The sequence below is a fragment of the Lindgomyces ingoldianus genome (genome assembly GCF_010093535.1).
Source record: "Lindgomyces ingoldianus strain ATCC 200398 unplaced genomic scaffold BDR25scaffold_1, whole genome shotgun sequence".
Classification (NCBI taxonomy): Eukaryota; Fungi; Ascomycota; class Dothideomycetes; order Pleosporales; family Lindgomycetaceae; genus Lindgomyces; species Lindgomyces ingoldianus.
Window position 1 is genome coordinate 260,663 of NW_022985162.1, and position 22,775 is coordinate 283,437.

At 49.1% G+C, this 22,775-nt stretch overlaps 8 protein-coding genes across 8 annotated transcripts; 5 read left to right on the forward strand and 3 right to left on the reverse strand.

Annotated features, from left to right (window-relative positions):
- Window positions 1-2,906: 2,906 nt before the first annotated feature.
- On the reverse strand, window positions 2,907-5,158 carry BDR25DRAFT_274597 (uncharacterized protein; the record flags this gene model as incomplete). The annotated part of the gene is made up of 3 exons (XM_033687417.1): window positions 5,041-5,158; window positions 4,312-4,987; window positions 2,907-4,265 (listed from the first exon to the last, which is right to left on the reverse strand). Exons 1-3 carry the CDS (start codon window positions 5,112-5,114, stop codon window positions 2,907-2,909), a joined length of 2,109 nt encoding a protein of 702 aa, XP_033554292.1. The 5' UTR covers window positions 5,115-5,158.
- A 119-nt stretch (window positions 5,159-5,277) lies between these two features.
- On the forward strand, window positions 5,278-6,123 carry BDR25DRAFT_274601 (uncharacterized protein). Its single transcript, XM_033687418.1, has 3 exons — window positions 5,278-5,402; window positions 5,455-5,754; window positions 5,817-6,123. The coding sequence occupies exons 1-3, from the start codon at window positions 5,398-5,400 to the stop codon at window positions 5,935-5,937; spliced, it is 426 nt and encodes a 141-aa protein (XP_033554293.1). The 5' UTR covers window positions 5,278-5,397; the 3' UTR covers window positions 5,938-6,123.
- Window positions 6,124-7,416: 1,293 nt separating this feature from the next.
- Window positions 7,417-8,134, forward strand: BDR25DRAFT_364264 (uncharacterized protein). Its single transcript, XM_033696836.1, has one exon. It carries the CDS (start codon window positions 7,448-7,450, stop codon window positions 8,093-8,095), a length of 648 nt encoding a protein of 215 aa, XP_033554294.1. The 5' UTR covers window positions 7,417-7,447; the 3' UTR covers window positions 8,096-8,134.
- Window positions 8,135-9,227: 1,093 nt separating this feature from the next.
- On the forward strand, window positions 9,228-13,815 carry BDR25DRAFT_364267 (uncharacterized protein; the record flags this gene model as incomplete). Its single annotated transcript, XM_033696837.1, has 4 exons — window positions 9,228-9,456; window positions 9,515-10,068; window positions 10,161-11,443; window positions 11,496-13,815. The coding sequence occupies 4 exons, from the start codon at window positions 9,228-9,230 to the stop codon at window positions 13,606-13,608; spliced, it is 4,179 nt and encodes a 1,392-aa protein (XP_033554295.1). The 3' UTR covers window positions 13,609-13,815.
- BDR25DRAFT_299387 (uncharacterized protein) lies at window positions 13,703-14,736 on the reverse strand. The gene is made up of 2 exons (XM_033689139.1): window positions 14,309-14,736; window positions 13,703-14,246 (listed from the first exon to the last, which is right to left on the reverse strand). The coding sequence occupies exons 1-2, from the start codon at window positions 14,464-14,466 to the stop codon at window positions 14,024-14,026; spliced, it is 381 nt and encodes a 126-aa protein (XP_033554296.1). The 5' UTR covers window positions 14,467-14,736; the 3' UTR covers window positions 13,703-14,023.
- A 1,523-nt stretch (window positions 14,737-16,259) lies between these two features.
- BDR25DRAFT_274602 (ankyrin) lies at window positions 16,260-17,934 on the forward strand. Its single transcript, XM_033687419.1, has 3 exons — window positions 16,260-16,896; window positions 16,948-17,033; window positions 17,087-17,934. The coding sequence occupies exons 1-3, from the start codon at window positions 16,270-16,272 to the stop codon at window positions 17,925-17,927; spliced, it is 1,554 nt and encodes a 517-aa protein (XP_033554297.1). The 5' UTR covers window positions 16,260-16,269; the 3' UTR covers window positions 17,928-17,934.
- An 824-nt stretch (window positions 17,935-18,758) lies between these two features.
- BDR25DRAFT_330246 (class I alpha-mannosidase-like protein) lies at window positions 18,759-21,223 on the reverse strand. The gene is made up of 4 exons (XM_033692517.1): window positions 20,238-21,223; window positions 19,411-20,190; window positions 19,042-19,308; window positions 18,759-18,985 (listed from the first exon to the last, which is right to left on the reverse strand). Exons 1-4 carry the CDS (start codon window positions 20,918-20,920, stop codon window positions 18,943-18,945), a joined length of 1,773 nt encoding a protein of 590 aa, XP_033554298.1. The 5' UTR covers window positions 20,921-21,223; the 3' UTR covers window positions 18,759-18,942.
- A 122-nt stretch (window positions 21,224-21,345) lies between these two features.
- Window positions 21,346-22,664, forward strand: BDR25DRAFT_299390 (uncharacterized protein). The gene is made up of 2 exons (XM_033689140.1): window positions 21,346-21,578; window positions 21,643-22,664. Exons 1-2 carry the CDS (start codon window positions 21,565-21,567, stop codon window positions 22,535-22,537), a joined length of 909 nt encoding a protein of 302 aa, XP_033554299.1. The 5' UTR covers window positions 21,346-21,564; the 3' UTR covers window positions 22,538-22,664.
- The last annotated feature ends 111 nt before the right edge of the window (window positions 22,665-22,775 follow it).

Below are 22,775 nucleotides of genomic sequence, written 5' to 3' on the forward strand. Positions count from 1 at the left end.
AACTTATAGAGCACCCTAGCTTCTTTATTAGCTTCTTTCCTAGTTTCCTTAGCAGTCTGCTTTTCTCCTTCCTTAGTTGTTATAATCCTAGAAACCTTCCTATTACTTAATCATTTTAGCTTAGGCTAAGGACAAGAAAAACAATTAGGACAGAGAGCAATTAAACACTTAACTGCTTTAGCTGTTTTATTACCATCAAGAGCAGTTCCATCTTTCAGCAAGATAATAGGCATTTCCTTTAACAACACAATAGCCTCCTTAGTTAATAATACCATAGGCACCATTCCTTTGCTGCTTAATAAGTAAGCCTCATAGCTACTTAAGCGTAGCTTTGTCTCCACCAGAACCTCCTTGTCACCAAATTCAATCGCGAAGCCGCCCATGTTCGCCAGGAAGGTGTGCGTAAGCGTCCACAGCACGTCGTCCTCGTGCGCGTACTAGAGCATCTCCGCGCTAGTCCGCCGTGCAGAGAGAAGGTTAATCAGCGCTTTACCTAGGATAATCTCAAGACCCATAAGGGTGATAAACATCCACCACAGCTTCCGGGCGGTCAGATACATCTCGCGGTAGATGCTCTAGGCGGGGCCGTTGGAGGTGGTCTCGGTGGGGACGTTCAGGTGCAGCACCGTCCATGTGCACAGCAGGAGGGTTGCCACGCACGTCCAGACGATGTCGAGGGTGCCGCGGATGTCAGGCGAGGACAGATATCCGTCGATGTGGGCGGGGATGGAGCACTGTGGCTTGTAGGTTTTCATGGCGATATTTACAGCGTCCAAAACAGCCACTATGTACTAAGATATATCTTTTTTTCTAAATTAAAACTAAGAAATAGATTAAGCCCCACCGCAGCCTCTCACAGCTAGCCACGTGCTCTTGCAGCATATCCCTAACCGTGTAGCGCGGTAAGGCTGAGATGCAGCTGTCACACTGCAGCAAGAGGCGAATTTGCAAGCAACTAACTAATTATGCTTATATCTTAAGAAGTGGGTGAACATCTTAGTGATGCTAGCAGGGAGGACAGCCGACCCGCTCCGGCCATAGGGTTGTGCGATGGCGAATTCGTAGGCAGTTGTACAGTAGAGAGCTAAGTTGGTGACTAGAGGCGCAGCCAAAGTTGAGCGGGGATTGCAAAGCTGCGGGGCTAGGGGTCAGCCCACCCGCCAAGACTCCACACAGCCACAGGCCTTACAGTCATCATAAATAAATTACACCACTATAATTACGTAGATGCGGGGTCGTTTTGCACTAGCTAAATCAGTAGTTAGTTCAACCAGAAAGTACCAACAGGGGGTAGCGGTCTTGCATGAATTCGTGTGCGATAGCAGGCACAAAGTTAATAATAACTTCCTATCATCATAATAGGCTTTAAGAATCAAGTAGGACCCTTGCATGTGGTTATAAAGTAATAAAAGCCTAACAGGGTGGCTGGGGGCAAGAAGGCGACAATGCAAACGTAATTTAGAAGCGGCAGGTATCCCAAATGTTTAAAATTAGCTATGATACAAGACCCATAGAGAAATATAGTAAAGCTCGGTATGCGCGCTGAGTTATAGCCGCTTGAAGTCGAAGTACCCCTCGTATTTTCCGGCACGGCGGGTTTTCCGGCACGTAGGGAGGGACGTTACGTTCTATTAAACACCATGATTGTACTATAGTGGGTGGCATGTCCAAAATATGTTCCCTGGAAGAAGAACAAAGGGACAATGAGGATTTCTTATTAATATTAGACTCTTAATAAACAAGAACGTTAAGAAGGTTGTAGTAGTGCGGTTTAACTTGTTAACAGCGACTTCCACCATTGGTGAAGCACTCATCTCTAGCGTCCCCCGTTGTAGCTTGTCTCATATCTTCAATTCCTCATTGCTGAATCCCTCAGCACCTCCTCCCTTCTCCTCACACTCTTCTCCTCCATCTCGATATCTTTCACTTTCTCTATCAGTGAAGTCCCCCTATCATGACCCATATTAACCGCCGCTAAGGTCACAGTGCTCTCAGTGCCATACTCAGCTGCCATCCCTTTCGCCGTTCTCTTTCCCACATCAGCCCCCGATATCCTTACTAAAAATACTCGCAAATATGAAAAAGGCCTCACATATCTTTCCCCACATCCGGCAAAACAGCAACAGGAGCCTCAGCCATGAACTCTGTCTCTCAATGCGCATACACCCAATCCGCATTCTTTACTGCATCTTCCATTGCGGTGCTAAAGAAGCACGTGAGTATTTTGGTTCGTGCAAGAAGTACTTTGGCTGCGAAATATCGATTTTGTTTACTAGGACACTAACTACAGGTGAGGGTGGGATTGAGAATACCCCCGATCTAGGCGATGATGCGAGAAGTCGCGGTGGCTGGGGAGGCGGAGAATGAGACCTTTCATGTTGGGGACGGTGTCGGTAGCTGTGGGGGTGGCTGCGGGGACTACGGGGTCTCCATTGGGAACGGGAGAGGTGGTGAGGTGAGCGTAGTGGGTGTGGAGAAGATGGGGCTACACGGACGGGGCGGTTTGGATGAAATTAGTGAGGTGATTTGATGATAGTCGTGTTCGCTTGAAGCGTTTGTATCGGGTCGGTTTATGGGACTTATGTGCTAGAACGGAGCTGCGGTGCGTTTTCTTTCGTTTCGGGATGAACAAATAGGGCTCAAAGCAACTGTATGTTTGCTTTTGACAGAAAGTGTGGACTATATATATATCGTGATATTCTCGTAAAATGTGTTCCCGAATGTCTGACGATCAGTCTTTATCATGAGCAGAAGGCCATGCAAGGGCCTAGACTGACTTAGGCTTCTAGCATCTCCATACTATGAAGAAACTTTCATTCGAATTCCATACACCTGGAAGTCTTGTTGCCATGTTTGAAGTGTATTTAAGAATATATGTGGGTATCTATCCAAACCAATGCCCAACCCTACAACTTGCTTTCCCTAGGTGTCCTCTCCACTGGCAACGCCCCGCTCATCATCTTCAACCTTTCCCTTTCCATCTCCCTCCCATAAAGCACCCGTTCTCTCCCACCTCTTGTTCCCCACCACGCAACCGCAGATCCACTCCGCTCAGGATCCATTTCCCCACTAACTAGCACCTCCCAAAATCTCGCCTTAACTGCTTCTCGCATGATCTCGTCGTCGATTGCATTGAGTAATTCCGCGGATAACGGCATCCACTCTTCTAAGAGTGGAATAGTGAGGAAAGGAAGAGCATCGATGAGTGAAAGGGCCAATACAGCCTGTTCAGACAGAGGTGGAGGCGGTGCATCTGAGCCTTGCAATGCTAGTGTTGTCTCATCGGGGGGCAAGGGAGCGGTGGGTGCGTTGAGAGCCCGGTGGAACACGAGTTCTAATAACGTCGCTGGGAGATCGGGGTGTGAAGCTGAGAGGGCAGATGGAGGCGCAGTGACGCGCATGAGCGTTTTAAATGCGAGTCGAAATTGTCTTGGGGAAAGGTTATGTGGGAACACGCTAAACAGCGCGTCAATGTAAAATGGTAGATGTTTTGCGGTGATTTCTGCAGATTGAGGTGTCGATAGGACTGCAAGCATGACGCTGTGGGCAGCCTCGAAAATTGGGAGCATGTTATGGTTCCCTCCTGCTGCTAGATATGGTACAGCTGATACCACGAGAAGGTCTTCATTAGTTATGGGCGACAGGACGAGGGTGAAGTGCTCGGCGGTGTTTAGGAAGTAGAGATCCAAGATTCGATCGAGTGGATGTCGAGGTATTTGGCCTAATTGCTGAGGGGCAATTGATTTGAGAAATTTGTCGGCGTGGATTGGATACCCAGAAAGAACGTCCATGGCAGTCAGATACACGAATGTATGCTGGGAGAATGAAGCGGGACCGAGACGAGATGTTATGAAGTAGAGGTGGCGGAGAGTATTTAGAGCCTGGGTCGCAAGCACAGGCGCGATTGCATCTGCTGCGAGTGCTCCATCACCCAACATTCGATTGAACACGCCCCTTAAAATAATAGTGGTAGCAAACAGAGCAGCCTTGAGAAGCTTCCAGAGAAGTGGCAGTGTCGTGTTCAAGGCTTCCTCCTCTAAAGAAGAAGTTTCTTCAGCGGGGTCGATCTCGGAGAATTTGATTTGCCGCCACTGCGTCATAAGCGCTCGAGAGAAGCTTGCTAGGTCATCCATCATCGTCTGTATGAGCCAGGGGTCCTTCACATTCTCGACAGAATGAGCGATGACCCTTGATAGAGGGCCCATCGAGGAGACTAACGGCCTGGCCATGATGGCCTCAACCTGCCTAAAGGAGCTCGAGCGCGCCTGGAAATTGTCAGCATAAGAAATGCTGAGATCGATGCGGTCATACCGTCCAACCCAACTTTTTCTCTTTAACTTTCACATCCAAATCCAACCCCCCTAAGAAATAGGCCGATTGAAAGCCCTCATTTGAAAAATAAGCTGTACCAATAAGGACTGGTAGCAGCAAGTCGTGATCGATCAGCGCCCTTTCAGTATCGGCAAGACATCCAAAGGAGTGATTTAGTATCAGGCAAATCGTCTGACCCCCAAGCCCATCTGCCTCTCCGCGCTGTCGCACTTCGGCTAACGCCAAATTCGTCGCCCTCACCAGGGCTCCTTCCACTCTCTTCCTCATCCTGGACGCCCAATATAGATCCATTCCCTGCTCCTCAAGACTTCCAGTCCCGATCAACAGGCCTCCGAGGACGATGAGATGTTTCCACCTTTGACTTCTTTCATCTGCGCCTGCGACTACCGCACGGATCCAGTCGTCTAATGAAAGACCTCCACCGGTTGGAGTTTGGCCGGGAAGCAGCTCTGGTGCCTTATAATTGCGCACATCGTTGTGGTAATTCAGCACTGTGGTAACTGCGGAATGAAAGACGGAGAGTAGTCGAAGCGGCGTCCGGACACCATCGGGTCGGTCCCAGAGTGCCGGCGCTGTCAGGAGATGTGATGTTAATAGACTGAGATTATGTGGATTTGAGAGCGTCGTAAGGAGTGAAGAGGTCGTCGAGAGGATTCTAAACAGGTTAATATCTTGACAAGGGGTTTCGGGAGCATCGCGTGCAAATACCGAGGCGTGTCTTGCTGATCCGTGTAGGTTTGTAACGAGCGGAGGAGAGTGGACAGCAACCTATCTGCTGGCATTTTGGCGACTGTTATGCCCTCATTAATTTCCTAGCGCTTTCATGGTACATGGGATGTTCACACGAAAATGGCTGGTGTTGACGTTCACCTCGCGATCGCCGAGGTAATCGGGAAAACTCCGGCCGGAACCTTAGCCTGAGGGAACTACGACATTCACATTCCACTTCACGCACCATCTCCGTGACAACTTCACCCTCTTGGACCTTCACGCGACTACACCACGGCACGTGGGCCGGAGACATACTCAAATGCTCCAAGCGCGTGGTAACGCCATGCAGCCCATATGAGGTATGATCTTCTCCTCAAGCTCAACCCTTCGTAGCAGCTTACCAGCCTCCAGCTTCATCCAGCGGGTTAACAGCGCCGCCCCTTTGGGCTATCAAACCCCCGAGTTCCCCTCTCTATACTGGCCTCTTCCTGTCCGTGCTGCCCAAGCGTATTATCTCTACCACCCGACCGACATATGGCGATTCACGACCTACTGGACCCTCCTCTTCTTCGGAGCCATTCATCTGGTCGCTGCGGCATGGGCATGTATAGTGCAATGGCGGAATTGGAGGATAATATGGATCACGCCTGCCCTATACGTGGTGATTGGGGGGTTTGAGGGTTTAATAGCTGGGAGTATAGTTGGCGGACTGTGAGTGAACTTCACATGCTTGCTTGTGAGTCCTCAGCCTGAAGCGCTAATGTCATACGTAGGTTAGGAGGAGTGTACAATGCTGGGTACTTTAGGATGTCCACATGGATTCCGTTTGTTTGGGCTCTGGTCAACGCCCTCGTGCTCATACTCTCATCCTTTGCCATTCACGGAGGACTCTAAGAAGGAACAGGGACATCTGGCATGAGAAATTGCTGGGCACCCTAACGACGAATCGCCATCTCAAGAACTATTCTATTCTCTTTGGAAAAGAAGGATTAGCATATGTCGGCGCTAGGTCCTCTTTGTGTACGAGTTCCAACTCAAGGAAATCAAGAGATCAAAGAAATTGCTCATGGAAAGAAAGACAAACTACCCGTCGCTCGTGAAAACAATCCGCGAAACAATTAAGGTCACTCCCCCCTGGCTTGGTCTAGAGCGAAGACACGCCATCCCAGCAACTCAGGTTCATGGTTTCCCCATGAATTGATCTCTTTTCATTCTGTCTCGCGTCATATGTGTGCTTCCTCTCGGTCCTGAGTCACTATTCTTCTCAAAATATTGTCTATTTCATCGTCTGCCCTTACTAACTAGCCTAGATGGAGACGGCGCCAATCAAATTCTAAGATAAACAATACAGGACATCCACACATCTCCTGTTGTTGCGTAAGTCCTTGTCTAAATCCAGGCTACAGCCCCCTACATCTTAGCCATGGGCGCAGCGGATTCCTCTGCTGGAGGCAGTCACAACCCGTACAGAATGTATCTCCTTATCGTCACCGTGCACCCTGTAGGATGGAAACCAGACACCACACATTACATACCTTCAGTCAACCCCGATCCTCGCTGCCTAGTACGCATCTGCACTAAAGCCTTCTTGAAACTTCAGTTTAATGAGCCGACACTTGCTGGTGTTGATTGGCACAGTTGGTCAATTCTCAGGCCAGAATGCTACTGGACTGTCTAATCGGACTAAATGGATTATACTATAGACGCAGTCAGAACTGCCAAATTAACAGATCCACCAAGCAAACCTATCGTCTATGCCATGAAGATGGGGCCAAACATCATGCCTTTCACGCATGTTGCTAGGTAAGCAACCCAGACTCCGCGTGATAGTATCGTGATCGAAGCGTGCGCCACGACGTACGAAGTCGTAAGAGACCGATTCGACAACATCTTGAGCGGATACGAAGCCAATGGAGAAGCGGAGGTGGTGCGGGAAGATTTTTTGCCACGAGCTCAAATCAAATTCAGCGCTAGACGCTGTAGACAACTAGAAATCCAGATATTAGTGATGATGTGGTCAGATTTAGTAAATTTCTAAGAAGCTTTGTTACATCAAGATGACGGTCGTGGAGAAGATACAGAACGTATGGTCAGATGGGGTCCTGGATCCGCCATGGGGAAGAATAGACGTGAACGACTGGCCGGACTTGCTGTAAATGGAAAAGTTGAGCCTCCGAGGACTGCGAGTTCTCCATAAGATGTTTACTTTTCCAACCCTTCCGATTTCTACTCCGCCTTGACGTGCCTTCCTTCTCGTGACTTGGCCACATCATGGATCTGTCGTCCGAGGATGTCTCCTTCACACACGATCTATCAAACAACCACCAAGCTTCCTCGACATTACTTTTATCTCAAGATCTCACTCTCCCCTTCTTTCAGCCATTCTTCTCAACGATACCCAAATATGTCTAACGGCAACTGCCCAGTCGGGCCAACAGTCTTCCTCCTCATCGAAAGCCGGGCCCCAACAGCGGAGAAGCCAGGATACCAATGTCCTCACATTAGTCCTGACGTTAATTGGATCTCCCAATGTGCTCGTTCATTAGCAGCCTACCTGGTCGGAAATCCACACATCCAAGAGTCGCATTATCATCGTCCATCAGACACAAACATGACCTTACAGGTTATCTATGGACGAGGATGGGACCCCACAGATGGCAAGGAGAAGCATATCTGGGCGGATATCACTCTTGCCGCCGACCGCGCGCACCCGAAAACGCCATTCTACGTATTGTTGCAGAAGTGGGTTATTTTGAGCCCAGAGAATGGACCTTTTGTGAATGAGCCCGAAGTCACTCTCATCGATGTCTCTCGGAAGAAGGAAGATGTACAGCAAACCTTTGGGCGACTCGTGCATGACCTAGGGGATGGAGCCGAAGTGTCTGAAATTTCGCCTAGGTTGCATATGGCAACGCTAATGGTGAGGAGGGGCAGTCGACATGACATACAGCACAGGTGGTGGGAAATTGTGGAGGCTAAGGTGGATTTGCCTACTCAGGAGGATGGTTTCATTCCGGGTTTGACAGGATATGAGGATTATGCGATGGTTTGAAGGGGGGGGGGTGGAGTATTCTTGCTTGGCACGATCTTGATAGGTCCGTATGCTCTCTAATCGTTTTCTCCAGAGTTTTGTTCCACTCATTTGCACAGCCTCCCGCGTATGCATTGCCATTCTTCGCTGAAAATATGTCTTCCTTCAATTTTTCCTATCCCGCTCATATCCATAACACAATCTTACCACTCTACTCGCCTCTTTCACTTGCTTATTTTTTTTTTCTGAACGAGCGTCGTTTCTATGATAGATTGGAGGTTGCGTTCCCGCACCATACACTTCACCTTCACTTGGATAACCAAGGTCGCGAAGGACTTCCCTCCTAAATTTATATGCTACCTTTGCTTTAACTACTTAGAAGACAGCTCCCCGGTTAACACGACGTTGCCATACATTCTATGCTCGAGCATCATCCATATTATGTTCAAAGAACGAGAAGAAACTTCCTAAAAGTCAATCTGTGAAATCCCTCACATAGGTCCAAACTGGTATCGTGGAAGAAGGTGAAGATGATGCCACTTCATGGGAGTTTAAGGTGGATAAATTTAGCCCGAAACAATTAATAGGACCTTATGGAGTCTCCAGGGGCCTTTCTAAGTCCTACAGGGGAGGCTCTTTTTCTCTCCATTGCTTCCTCCTTTGGGTGTAGACTAATTAGAGAAATATCTATTGGACAATGAGTGTCTCATGGAATATTTCTTATTCAAGGTGACTGAGCTTGACGAACTCTGATAGAATGCATTCGAGTTCCTGCAATCATCAAATTCTGGGCAGGTAGAGGTATGGACACGTCAGCAAGCAAAACATTCGCCACCATCGCTCAGGCAGGGTGAAAGACGGTACAGCTCTGGCACGCTTTTCGACTCCGCAAAGCCCGATTAGACGCCTAGGCAGATTCCTAGCCCTAGATACGATGAACTTTGGAGGACTTCTGCAACGCAAAACATCATTGGTCTTGAGCGAAGTCTTGACGAGAGTGATTCGCTACTGGATTCTGACTTGCAGCTTCGCTACACACATGTCAGCTGGGAAATCGCATGCACCCCACTTAAATACACAGCCTGGTGCTTTTCGCGTTAGGCGTTTAAAGGACGTGGACTTGATTAGATCTATTGTTAAGAGACTCCCCTTAATGACCGGTCAGAGGGTGATGGGCAAGCAGACTCGTCCGCCTCATCTTTCTGCAATCACTGCTCAGCCCAAGGCTGTGTTCTGGTCCTCCGTCTTCGGTCAGCCTGCAAAATGCCACGTTGAGGCTCGACTGTCGGCCACTTCTGCTGTGTTCGCAATTCTGTACGGCTCTCTAGTGCGAAGATCCTTTACAACCTATCTTGCTCTCAATCGATCGGCAGCCCAGGAAAGTGTGTCCGCAATCATTTAATATGACCAACCCACCCCAACTTAGAGAAAAGATTTTAGACGAGATAGAAAGAACTAGTTATAGCCGAAAATACAGGAAAACCGGTGTCCTTTCAGTCGACTTTGTCAAGAACTTATTCGTAGACAATACAAAGGACCTCCGACAAAGTTTGGAAGACGATCTCAAGAAACAAGGATTTAATAGCGAAGATTTTCAAGAACTAGAGGGACTGCACAGTTACGTTCTCGCCTCCTCCAAGAAGCTGTACGCGATCCTACTCTACTCGGGCCGTTCGGAGTGGATTGTTGCTGCTTATCGATGCCAACCTCGCATCGACGACCGGATCTTTAGCAGAAAACATGGCGCGGAGGCACCGCAATGTTTACTTGAGGATCTGCTTAAAACAGCATTAGAAGATATCGCCGAATATGTTGTCATGAACCAATGGATCATACCTCCTGTCCTTACTCCTGACACTCATCGAAAGTTCTCATCAAAGCACTTCAGGTTTCCCTTCGTGAGAAAACCGAAAGAAGTTGGCCATGGGTCGGGCGGTGTGGTATGCCAGGTTGAAATTGCACCTGGGCACTTGGAGGCAGAGGGTTATGAGCCGGTACGTTTTTGGACTCAACGCTTGATTACACCGTTCCTTGGATTGTTGCCGGAAAATTCTCGAACTGGTCCATGTTGCTGATCAATTTCCAGGGCAGCCTCGTAGCATACAAAACGGTCGGGGGGGAGGATGGCGAACCTTGGTCAAAGATATTGCAGGAAGTCAACACCCTCCGTGCGCGCAAGCATGATAACATTGTGCCACTGTTCGCGAGTTTCTCCGCACAAAGTGAAGAGCCTGTAACCGAGGACTCTTCGGAACATATCCTATACATGCTGTTTCCTTTCGCTACAGGCGGTGACATGAGGAAATGGTTGACTCTAGAGACTGCTCCAGAAGGCCTGAATGAGACGCACGCCCGCCAAGACTTCATATTCCGCTCCATGCAGGAAATCGTTTCTGGATTGGCATACATCCATCGCGAGATCGACCAGATCATAGGGGTTCATCATGATTTGAAACCAAGTAACATACTATTGTTCTGTCACGGAACAGCATATTGCTGGAAGATCTGCGACTTCGGCAAGGCGCACCTTAGGAGAGTGGAAGATGGCACAGGAATTTTGCACACTGAGGGCAATGACTTCGGGACCTACGAGTATCGACCCCCGGAGTACTTCACTGGCCATGATAAGCTGAACCTTGAGAAACATGGCCGTGCCTTCGACATATATGGCCTAGGCTGCGTGTTTCTAGAGTTGGCAACGGTTTACAAGTATGGCTGGTCGCCGAACGGATTACCCAGGTTCACCACGCTGAGACGAGAAAACACAATCCACGCGTTCACTGGTCCTATGCAGCGCCTAGTGAAAGGAAAAGATCAATCATTCCACAATAACACAAATATCGTCAGGCTTTGGATATCCGATCATTTGAAAATGAATAACAACGATGCCCACTTTAGCACGGTTGTTGATATGATTAAGTCCATGCTTAAAAGTCGGAAACAGAGAATATTTGCGTGGGAGGTGGACATGGAGCTTTACTTCATGCGCAATCGAGATGAAAAGGAAGAAGTACTGAAGACCAGATTTCGAAATCTTGTGCAAGGAGCCAGAGCACCTCTCACTGCTCTAGACAATCAACACAATCCGTTACGTAGAGCTATATCGAAGGATAGACCAGTCTGGTGGAAAACCATTCTTGAAGAGCACAATTGGTCGAACAACGAGCCGACGACCACAGGAGAGCTAGCTCGAAGAGAGAGGGCGGGGAATCTGTGTTCCAAGCCGCGCTACTCGACACTGAGTGATTATGCCCTACCGTTCGATTACCAACATAATAGGTTTTTCAGCCGCCATAAGATCGATGCGAAGATCACGAAAGGCTTCAAGGAGTCAAATTGCGTTGGACTGTGGGGACTTCCCGGCGTAGGGTAAGCGTTCCAGCTCATCTGTCAGTGGGCTTATTTTAACTCATCTGGTTAGGAAGTCACATTTGGCATATCGCCACGCGGACAGATATCGCGATCCTGCTCGGCCAGAAGATAGAAAGCACACGTTTTGGGTTAACGCGGCAAATCGAGGCGAATTCGATCTATCGCTGAAAGCAATATACAACAAGATAAATGCTAGTGACCTAGAAGCTGAAAGAAAGAATACCGTCGATGTGAGAGATTGGCTAACTGAATGCGATAACGGGCCCTGGATAATGGTATTGGACAGTCTCGATGACGAGGATTTTGCAAAGAGGGTTGCAGAAGAACTGCCCACAAACTGTGGGCAGATATTGATCACTACAGTGAGCAGGGCTATCTGCAAACATTTCATGGCATTTCAGGAGGAGGTGTGCCTGCAAGTCAACAATCTGGAATTAGAGGATCGGCGAGCCATCTTCCGTTATTACAACCGGGACCCTGTCATGGACAATAAGAACATCTCGAACTATCTTCTGGAAAAAATATATCTGCCTGATCATACCAAATTTGTAGCCACATACTTGGCACAGTACTCAATCTCTGCCGAAAGACTCTACCATGACCTGAAAGCTGGAAGACGAGAAACAATCCATGACGCAGTCAAGGCTGGGTACAGCGATAAGAAGCGAGGCATTACACCCGCATTTTACGCTGATAAATTATTCAGCTCACTCATTCGCGAGTCTGCACTCCGCCGGAATGAGAAGGATCCTTCAGGACTATGGCCTTGTGATGACATGCATGTGTTAGGGAAGCTCTCTTGCCTCGGCCAGGACATGCATTCACCCTTGATCGAGATGATGTCTGAAGGTCATAGCCGATTCGACAAGATGCTTGGGGAGTTGAGGAATCTATCATTTCTAACCCAGGACAAGCAAAACAACTACTACATGCCCGAATTTCTCCATGGAGCCGTACACGACTGGGTCGAAGAGCGATTAAGCATTGTCGAATTGCTCAAACTACATGAGTTCGCGTTGAAGATTTTGCTTCGCCTTTATCGAAAGGAAACAAAAGGGGACTTCACTCCAGGAGCTAGCAGACGCGGACAATACTGTTACCTTCGCATGGTGAAATTCAGGGCGCACTTCGACCGCTTTCTGGACTTCGTACGGTCAAAGGGCCAACAGCCAGTAAAATACGGTGTCTCCAACGACATGGTCGAAGCTGTGCACACATTCTCTCAGCTGTATCTAGACGACGCGTACTATGAAGCCGCAATTGACGTTCTTCGGTTCATGTTCAACCACTATCGAGAACAAAAGTACCGTTCACCCCTCCGCCACCTCCTGACCCAGGCGTACATTTCATCATCGTCTGGAACAGCCGAACAGCATCGAGAGGAAGCAGAGTTCCTACTGAAGGATCTAGAAACAGAAGCAAATAGTCAAGACAACGAAATGGAGCGAGTTAAATGGACTCTCCTGTCTGCTCAGCTTTGGAATAAGTCTTCGCGGCCAGACGAGTCGCTCGCGTTGTTGACAGGATCTTGCGACCTACATCTCACTATTAAAAACGGGGAGCCAATACTTGCTGCTCCACAGAAATGGAAAGTAAAGAAGGCACGCACTTACGCGATCCGTTTGCAAATAGAGCAAGCACGAGCTCACCTAGCGAAAGCTCGACTCACAAACGCCGATCAGGACGAACGCAAACAGCAGCTTGGCAAGGCTTTCAGTAGCCTCCAAGTCGCTCGGAGAGCTTCGTCTCACTGGTTTAAGGAAGAGCACAGCTCGTTGCTTCTAGAGATTGAGGAGATAGACGCTGATGTATCATTCGAAACCGGTGAGCCGGACGCGCTACACAAAGCTGCAGAATTTCTGGCGTCACGTGTCGAAGCTGTCGAATCCGAGTGCAAGATGAAGGATCGAGCAGAAATACATAAATGGGATCTACAGTGTAAACTCGCTCGTGTCTGGGCTGGTTCATCCGATACCGAGCTCCAAAAGAAAGCAGCTGATACGCTGGCGGGGCTGCTCAAAGATTATAGAGACCAATATGGTAAACTCCATGGACACACCTTGCGTTGCGCTGAATACCTTGCTAAAGCCCTCGAAGTCGCTGGCAATCACGAGGCCGCGCAACAGATCAAAAGGGAATTTCAATGGAAAGCTGCCCAGTAGTCTTTAAGCTTGAGGCAAAAGAAGGAATGGGCTTTGTATAATGTTATATTACTGTGAGAATGCGCTGTATAGCTGGCGTTGCTTTATTGATTGAGTAAAATGTGTCTTGCCTAGGTACTTTTAGGATGCCAGAGTACTAGGATGCCGAGCATAGAATTAATCCAATCGGATATAGCTATTCTGAACTAGTAGCCATGTCTCTCAATGCCCAATCATTCAGCGATGGGTCTTTAAACCAAGAGGAACTGTTTCCACCATCCGGGTGGCCATTGGCCACCTTTCCTAAACCCAATCTGAACCCTTTGACGCCGCCTGGGTATATGTAAATATAGATCCGCTGCTAATCCGCTGCTAATCCGCCCCAAAAATATACACTCAGACGCATATACACATTAACGCCAGGATTCGAAGGGTTCTAGCAAGCAGAGGCCCGCGGGATGTATATGGATATCGAGCTTCTACTCGACGAACGCGATATCATTTGTGAGGAATCCTGGCAGCTGGAAGTCGACGTTTCGCTTGGCCTCTCAGCAGACATTGACTCAGATGTCGTGCCCTCGATTGGTTGAGATGATTGTGAAGGTGCCGACTGTGCCGAATTCATGGGAGCAACATTGGGTACGTCGGTGGTATAAGGGCTTCGTTTCGGCACGCTTTATCAGTCAGCTGGTTCCAGGGAATATAGCTATGTGCGCCTTACAATTGCTTCCCAATGTAGTTTCCGATTTTCTCTTCGTCGACGCCGGGCACGAAAGCCAGTACAGACCAACCGAACAAGGTCTTGAGAGCAGGAGGCGTGCGACGGAAACGTGAGCGGATGAACTCTAGGGGACGCTTGCTACCCTTTGCAGAGGGCATGACTGCACTTGGGCAGCTGCATAGGTTGTCGTGGACGTTGTCGAAAGTGGTTGTCGCAAGTGGTTGTCGCAAGTGTTGTACGTGACTGATGAGAGAAGGAGGCGAAAGTTAGGTAGGGCAAGGGTTAGCCAAGGCTTTGACCACACACCTGACCTCGAACGGGAGCGTCCTGTTCGGGAAAGACCATCGTGAACGATCTCCTGCATCCAACAAGCTTGTCCGGTAATGTGGGGGAGCTTTGGCTGGATTTGGTGGATGTGCATCGTGATAAGGTTCATTGTATCAGAACGGGACAAGGCGCCAGCTCCAAAATAAACAATACAGCTTTCGGCCTCATCCAGCCAAGCTGCAGGGGCGCAATATCACGTGATTAGAACGACAACATTGGATTATGTCCGGACCCTATGGAAAACCATAGTCTTTAGCCTAGATTGTCGACGCTGTACCACACGACAGATTTATCGGATGAATAAGCTCCAATTCGCTGGTGACGTGAATGAAAAGTCTCGGGAGCTTGTGTGCGTCCACAACGACGATATTCGCGATCATCTTCTGTATTTGCCTTGCTGAACAGCTTACGTTCTCCCCCTTGGGCACTTATAGACGCTTCCTTATTTTGTCATTCGCGAATATCCTCCCAGTCTCCGCATCTCCAATCTTGACGGAGTACTTCTCGTCAGTTGAATAATCACCAGCCCCGACGATTCCCGCTCTCCACTTGTCTCTTCAAGCTTAGCATGTCATCGAACTGCTATGGGAATACAAAAACCATACCATTGCTGAGTACCCACACCTTGTCTCCCTCCTTATATTTCTCTGCCGTCTGGTAGGCGCCTTCTGGAGTAGCTGGTCGTGTCATGCTGTGCGCTTTTCAAAGCCTGATTTCCTTGTCAGCCTCGTCGGACACACACCAGTCATCGAGGACGTTTCGCAGTGATGTGACCTTTTCTTCGAGCCCAGAATGTGCAGATGCCTGGATGTCACGGTCGCAGTTTTTTCTTGCCGGTGCTATCGAGTATAAGGCATTGAAGAAGTTTGGCCGTTGCCTTGCGCAACTTCTCCAATATGCAGCTTGATTCAGCCTTCTGCATGTGTCCCCGTCACCCAATTGAAACGCTACCATCAAGATCAGTGCAGCCTTCCCCTACACTATTTTACGGTCCCCGGCCTTGGAATATCGCCAGCCTCACGACCCGGGTAGTTTCCATGGCCGATTATGCCTTGACCTGAAAGCCTCGATTATTGCCTCATGCACCAGTAAGCTGCTGAATCCTTATAACGACTTCCGGCTGCTCTCACACCTCGAGAGATTCTGCACACCATGGACCCAGTGTCCGTTTCTGCCTCCCTGTTAACACTGCTATCTGCTGCTGGTGGGACTTGCCAGTTCATTTACAATTTCATCTTTGACATCTCCGACGCTCCATCCGAGATCAAATCACAAGCAGACAAGCTAAGATGCTTGCACCAATCCCTCTCGAACCTTATGCAAGCATATGGCCAACTGCCGCCCGATCTCCAATTCGAACCAGATCTACAGTTGCAATTAGTCGAATTTCTACAGAAAGTGTACAGGATCAAGACGAAAGTCCAAGTCAAATGCAGCATGCTAGATCAGCATCGAATTCAGAGAGTTTGGGAACGATGCAAATGGCTAGCATCAGATCGTCACTTGAGGAAATTCTATAGTTCGCTAGAGCAATGGAATACAGTTTTCGTCCAAGCTGCATCGGTCGTAAATCTGTAGGTATTCGCTGTCAAGATAAAAAATGGGTGGCTCTGATAGCGCACAGAAAACTTCTAATGCGGATCTTGGAGCAGACCTCCCCAGCCGGCGCAGAGGCTCCGCCAGCGATACGCCCTGAAAGAGCTATGACAAACAACTTATGTGAAGTAAATAGACCAATAAAGAGCCGTTATGTGGTGAATCGCATGGTCGAAGACTCTGCCCCTCTCGACTCAACCTTCAGTGCCAGCACAGACGCCCACCAGCCTTCCAATCAGTTAGAACGATACCTATCCAAGCTTGTGGACCCAATAGATCTTAGGGTTGATAGGTTCTGTGAGATCGGAGGGAGCTTAATAGCAGCGAATTTCCGCGCCGGGCACGTTATCACTAGACGATGGTCAGCGCAGGGGCAAGAAACCTATAACGTCCTATCAGCACAAAGTGGATATTCGATATCATTCATGGTCCAACCAACAAGGATCAAATTGAGGCTATCGATCGCAACGTTCTTTCTATATCAGTTTGCACAGTGGTCGGACGTCAGCCTCCGGTTTCAGCTGCGGGTCTCGTCTTTGATGACTATCGACCATCCAGCATATCTCGCCGCGGTGTGCGGAGACTGGCTGACTTTAAGGAAGCTTCTGACCAAGAGCGATGTAAGGGTAACGGACCAGACTGCGAATGGAGATACGCTACTTCATGCAAGTGAATATGTCGCATAGAAAAGCTGGGGGAAATGCTAATTTATGCAGATCGCGGTTTCAAGAAATCAGACCAGTCTAGTAAAGGAGCTTCTTCGACACGGAGCCGATGTCAATGCCACCAATGATCAAAGCGAGTAAGTACGGAAACTGTTGCTGTGACATGTTCCGGATTGATGGGCGCATGTAGGACGCCTTTGCACATCGCCGTGGCTTGCATGTGTGACTACGAAGTCTCAAGGTGCCTTATCTCGTCTGGAGCCAATATGCTCCACCAAGACTTAGGTAAAAAAACGCCGCTCCACACCTATTTCAATGAGAACCTTCGGAAAATACTCGAGTTTCATCGGGACAACATAGATACGACTATAAGAGATAGCGAAGGGATGACTATTTCTCACTACGTGTCTTTTACCAAGCAGTCTAGCCCAGAAGACATAGCTCGTTCGCTAGGTCCACATCCTTCCAACATCTGTTCGACTGACCATGAGGGACGAACAATACTTCACCTAGCGCTTCGAAGAGGGAACCTAGAACTCGTTAAATACTTATTTGAGCAAGGGATCGAAGCATTAGAGCAACCAGACCACCACGGTCACACTCTGATGCACTACGCCACCGAGAGTCGCCGCATTCAACTGATTGACTTCCTAAATTTACGAGGACATTCCATCCGCGCAAGAGACAAAACAGGTCGTACTGTTCTGCACCACGCAGCCTCGAAGGGCAAATTAGCTGCGGTAATAAAGCTCCTCGAACTTGGGGCGGCGTCAGATCTGGATGCTCTAGACCTTGATTCACGCACGCCAATACAAGTTGCAGCTCTGTTCGAAGCACACGCTGTGGTGGAATACTTACAGAAATTGTGTAAGCCGCAGATGCTAGTATATCCCGGGCGAGCAATGCAAGACGCTAGAAGCGCAGTGGCAGGCGCTGATAGATTTACTAAGATGTCGATGTTGGTGAGCGCGAAGTACTTGTACTGTTTGTTGTTTCTTGTAGGATTTTCGATGGGCGTTCTGTATGCATGAATGGGGTTTGTGGTGAGGACGCCCCACCTACCTACGCTTTTAATCTTGCTCGAAAGTCCGGTTTTGATCAAGGAGACTCTCTAAACATAAGAAGAATGAGTGCAGATTCGTTGTTTAGTGAATATCCTAAGATCCATCCCAAACTCCAGATGAAGTGAAACAGTCTTGCCTAACCAATGGTGGATTTAGACTTGCAGCTTCACTACGCACGTCAGCTGAGAACCGCATCTCTGATGGTCGCGTCCTGGTACCTCGTAGCATTTTTTCCCTCACTCGCAAGGCTACGGTCGACTCTCATGTTAATGGTACAACGCTGGATGTAAACGAGGAATATTGAACATGTCCAGCGTCCATTGCAAGGGTACAGATAATACCAAAGCTAACATAAGCTAAAATCCTCCTCAACCGCCCGAAGGGTAGTATCGACTTGTACCAAATGGCCATGAAATCTACCGTCGGTGAGCGGGATATGGTGAGAAAATAAAACCCCCCTGGAGGCTAGGACTTGGGATTTTGATGCTGGGAGTGAGGAATATTGAAAGATAAAGTCGGAAGATAGTAGCTAGAGAATGAGAATGAGGCATTTGAGAGAACAGAAGAAGTGACCGGTAGGAAATCCGGCTGGATGGAAAGTGATCATTTAGAGTGGGAATGTTCGGTAGCTAGAAAACGTAGATAGACGTAGGAGAAGGCGACGAGGGAAGTGGAAATGGTTAGCTGAAGTGTCTAGGTGCCTGTTAGGCTCAAGTGACATAGGTTCAGGGTCTTGAGAGTACCAATTAAACTGCTTATCCTTGCGTATTAAAGAATTTGTATGTCTAGACCCTTTGGGGATATTTCTGCCCAATAGAACACCCAGTTTTATCCCAAAGCCCAAGTGACGAACGCCAGTGTAATGCGTTTATATACCTTCAGCGCCAAACCGTATCCTTTGAATACCGAATAAACCGGTTCTAATTTCCTCCTAGCTTTACAAAATGTTCTTAATTCTGTTCCCAATAATACGTAGACTCATTTACGTCCTCTGTGGCCTGCGCAGCGGATGCGCCTCAGTATTACTACACTCTGTTAGCTAACCTATCTCGCATCTCACTCTCCACCAGTACAAACTCACAAAACCCACTCATCCAAACTGACAAGCTCAGGCTCAGAGAAGATCAAATAAAAGTACTTCAACGTCTCCGCCATCCAGAAGCTCTCACAAGAATCCAATTTCTCAGACTCTTGTCCGGGGGGACATGTGACATCCGCGATGGCGGAGTTGGAGATGTTGGTTCGCGTCGAGTTCTTGATGGCTTGGAACATGCGCCAGGCGGCGTCTTGAAGAGTGTGGTCGCCGGTTATACGGTAGAGGATGAAGACAGATTCGATTGCTTCTGGGCTAATTATCCCTGGTTAGAAGGAGCGTATGTTGTCGTGGGATAGGATAGGATGGAATGGATGGAATGGATGGAATGGAATGGGGATGAAAGGGGTTTCAAACCGTAGCAAGAATCTCTTATCCGAGATCTCGGTATAACCAGGCTGTAACCCATCCTCTCGAATAATTCTAGCAACATCCATAGTCCGTGCGAAACTACGCTGGTTCATTACTTCTGCATGCCACTTTTCAGTGCTGTATGTACAATCATCTGGCTCCGAACAAGGCACCACTGTGAAGGACTCCGGCATAATTCCAGTTGGCATGGAGTCGTAAGCCCAGATGCAGCCGTCGACGAGTTTTCTCGCGATATCAAGCTCATCCGGGCGATCAAAGATTTTGGACCCAATGCCGACCATGCCGCCGGCGAAGCATGCAAGGTGTTGGCCTTCTGGCTGGAGTTTGATGTGGTCTGCAGCGTTTTTGCTAACGGTTCCAGATAGTAGGATATTTTGATTCCCAGGATTCAGCGGACGAAAGAAGAGATATTTCTTTGCGGCCTCAATGGCGCCTTCGTATAATTTTCGGTGTTGGTCCACCAGGCCCCCAAGGAGCATGTGCTGCTTCGGGAAGTACTCATACAGGGAATCCGACATGCCACCGAACGTGAAGGTCCGGTGGGCATCGAAGGACTCGTCGAGCGGATTGACAATGATAGGGAAAAGTCCTGGAATGGTAGTGTCATTCTGGTGCTTCTCAAACTGATTTGAGATGCGCTGTACAGCATCAAAGTACTTCGGCTCGCCGGTTAACTGAGACAATCGTGTGAATTCAAGACTCAGGGAACCAAGCTCAGCGCTAAGAGCTTGGTTAGGAGCTTCTTGCTCGCCATCTAGAGCCCCACTGTATGATGATTAGCAATGCCAGCAACATCGAGGAGAGGAGCATACTTAGCCCAATCCCATCGAGTTATCGGTAAGCGATTCGGGGTGTCAAAAGCAAGATAGAGCATATCCCCCAATTGTACTGCTTTATCCAGCAGAATACGATGCTTCCCCTCGCTCAAGTCGTACGCACTGAGAAGGCCGCCCAAATATCGAATCGTAGTCTCAAAAAGATTCATCGTGGTTTCTCCGGAAGTAGTAAAATCAATCCTTTTCAACGCCGATAGCGCTTTTTTAAACTCCTTATCCAGTCCCATAATCAAAAGTGTATCTAAAGTATCAACCATTGTGGCAGCCCGCATCCCAAATCCATTTTTATATCCACCAGAAACAGGAGTGAGTTCGTCTTGGAGCCAAGCGTGCTTCTTGTACCCCTCCCAAGAATGTAGAAATGTCTCTTTCACGTCTGCTAGTCTCTCTTCTCGCTCTTGCCTGTTGTGTTCCGTCTCCGCTACGAATTCGTGCTGGATCTTCGGGATTTCGGCTGGGGTGCCGGACGGGAGGGCTATCATGGACGAGACAGGATAGCGGAGGGGAACATCCTTCCATTTCACTGGACGGCTGATTCGTGACGAGGATGTCACTGTCGGGGAGGGTAATTCATCCCTTTGGGTGAGCTGACGTAAAGCAAGGATGAGGAAACAGGCGGAGATGCAGAGAACGAAGAATCGACGGATGACGAAGCCCATTGTGGTGAGCCGGGGGGGGTTAGAAAAGATCTAGCATTTGAGTAGTACAATTGGTCTCTAAAAGAACGAGTGAGACCGGGAGAATTACTCCAGAAGTGAATTTACAAGAGCTAGAAAGAAAGGAGGCCAAAGTCCGAAGGATCGATACCCATGAAGAGTTACGAAGAGCTGGGAAGGGGAATTAAGAGTGATTAGAGAGGCAATGATGGAAATGAGACACGCCAGGAGGGAAACTAAAAGGAACGAAATCTAAACACTGAGTACCAGTGGGCTAAGAAAAGGAAGGGGCACAGTAAGGAGAACATGTTGAGATGGCCTGGCCTGACAGTCTCCGTCATGATCGCTTATCGTCGCGCGGCCGCTAGTGAACATCCCCGTGTCGATCTAAATGCAGCTTGAACCAAACATTCACAGACGGCGTTGCCCTTCATTCTTCTCCGTTCGAGAAGGACAATTGGGATGGGGGCTCTCAGGGATAAATTCATGTACAAACTGGGGTAGCTTCCATCCTCACTGGTACGACCAGCCCACCAGTCCACCAGCCCACCTGTTCAACCCATCCTCGCGTACAACCCTCTCCCACGGTAACCCTGAAACACAAAGCTGGACTCGTGGAACCGTGGAAAGTGCCTGAGATAGTCAAAATGAAGTACAGCGGGTGAGTTCTACCCTCCAGTCCCTTCAACGTTATGAATCAGCATTAATTATCCCTCTCCTCGCAGCCTGTGGTTCATCCCTAGTCCTATCAACGCGGCCGACGCGTCGACGAAGAACTTCACCGCACTCATCAACAACATTGAAGCGCAATTCGACTTCGCAACGCGCCAATCCCCCTGGGCTTTAAGTCACCGCCTCCTGCGCTCCATCCCCCCTCCCTCACAACCACCCTCATATCAGCACATCCTCCAGCTCTCTCACCTCAGCCAGGGAAAGGCATACTGCTACATCCAACCCTTCATCCCTCCTACACAAACCCCACAGCACACACAGATCAAATCCGAGCCGAACTCTCAATCTCAAGCGTCAACCCCGGCGCCGACACAGCAATTCTCGCAGTCTTCTACGCTCTCGCTCTCGCTCACCCCCGCAGCCTCGGGGTCCATTATCGCAATCCCCTCCTCGCAATCCGATTCCCACATTAGCTTCTTGTGCAACCAGTTCTCTCCGCTATGGGGCTTCCGGCAAGCGCTGCAAATCCCAAACGGCATGACCTACACTGCCGGCCAATTCATCATTCACGTCGGCGAGATCCGCGCCTCGCGCGCCGGCGCTGCGTCTGCGTCTAGCACGACATCTCCTGGCGTTGTCGTCTGCGTGACGGCTGTGTACGAAGATGAGCTCAAAGATATCCAAAACAAAGACTATCACAACCAAGATCCCGACGACTTAGGCTTTACGTTCCTAGACGGCGGGAGCCAGGATACGACAACCGAGGAAGTGGATTGGACAGACTTCGAATGCAAGGTTCGCGCGGCGTGGGATGTGGTTAAGTTGGGGTTGGATTTTGGGAAAGTTGAGGTTAGAGAGGTTATGATGGCGAAGGAGCGGCCGAATGCCGAGGGCGAGATAGAGGCGACTGTGAGGATGTGGTGTGAGGTCCTGAGGCTGAGGGGTTGAGCGGATTGGAGGGTGCAATCACGGGAGACAGCTGGTGGAGATAACAAAGGCCGGAAGATAGGAGCATGGTCCGCATACAGGCGCCGGCATGCATGGGTAGATACCCAGGCCCGAAGGTTGACTCCAGGTGCAGGGACAGTTGCAGAAGTTGCGACTGAATCGTGTATCCAAGCCATCCACCCTTCTGTCAGCACACCGCGAAGGCCGGGTAATCCTACCAGCTCGATAGCTACGCGCA

Coding starts and splice junctions, on each gene's coding strand:
- BDR25DRAFT_274601 (XM_033687418.1), top strand. Junction 5,755..5,816: donor GGGAGTATAGTTGGCGGACT/GTGAGTGAACTT, acceptor TGTCATACGTAG/GTTAGGAGGAGTGTACAATG.
- BDR25DRAFT_364264 (XM_033696836.1), top strand. CDS start 7,448: ATGTCTAACGGCAACTGCCCAGTCGGGCCAACAGTCTTCCTCCTCATC.
- BDR25DRAFT_299387 (XM_033689139.1), bottom strand. CDS start 14,466: ATGCCCTCTGCAAAGGGTAGCAAGCGTCCCCTAGAGTTCATCCGCTCA. Junction 14,247..14,308: donor AACTACATTGGGAAGCAATT/GTAAGGCGCACA, acceptor GCCGAAACGAAG/CCCTTATACCACCGACGTAC.
- BDR25DRAFT_274602 (XM_033687419.1), top strand. CDS start 16,270: ATGCGGATCTTGGAGCAGACCTCCCCAGCCGGCGCAGAGGCTCCGCCA. Junction 16,897..16,947: donor ATGGAGATACGCTACTTCAT/GCAAGTGAATAT, acceptor TAATTTATGCAG/ATCGCGGTTTCAAGAAATCA. Junction 17,034..17,086: donor GCCACCAATGATCAAAGCGA/GTAAGTACGGAA, acceptor GGGCGCATGTAG/GACGCCTTTGCACATCGCCG.
- BDR25DRAFT_330246 (XM_033692517.1), bottom strand. CDS start 20,920: ATGGGCTTCGTCATCCGTCGATTCTTCGTTCTCTGCATCTCCGCCTGT. Junction 20,191..20,237: donor ACTCGATGGGATTGGGCTAA/GTATGCTCCTCT, acceptor ATCATCATACAG/TGGGGCTCTAGATGGCGAGC. Junction 18,986..19,041: donor AGTTTGGATGAGTGGGTTTT/GTGAGTTTGTAC, acceptor AACAGAGTGTAG/TAATACTGAGGCGCATCCGC.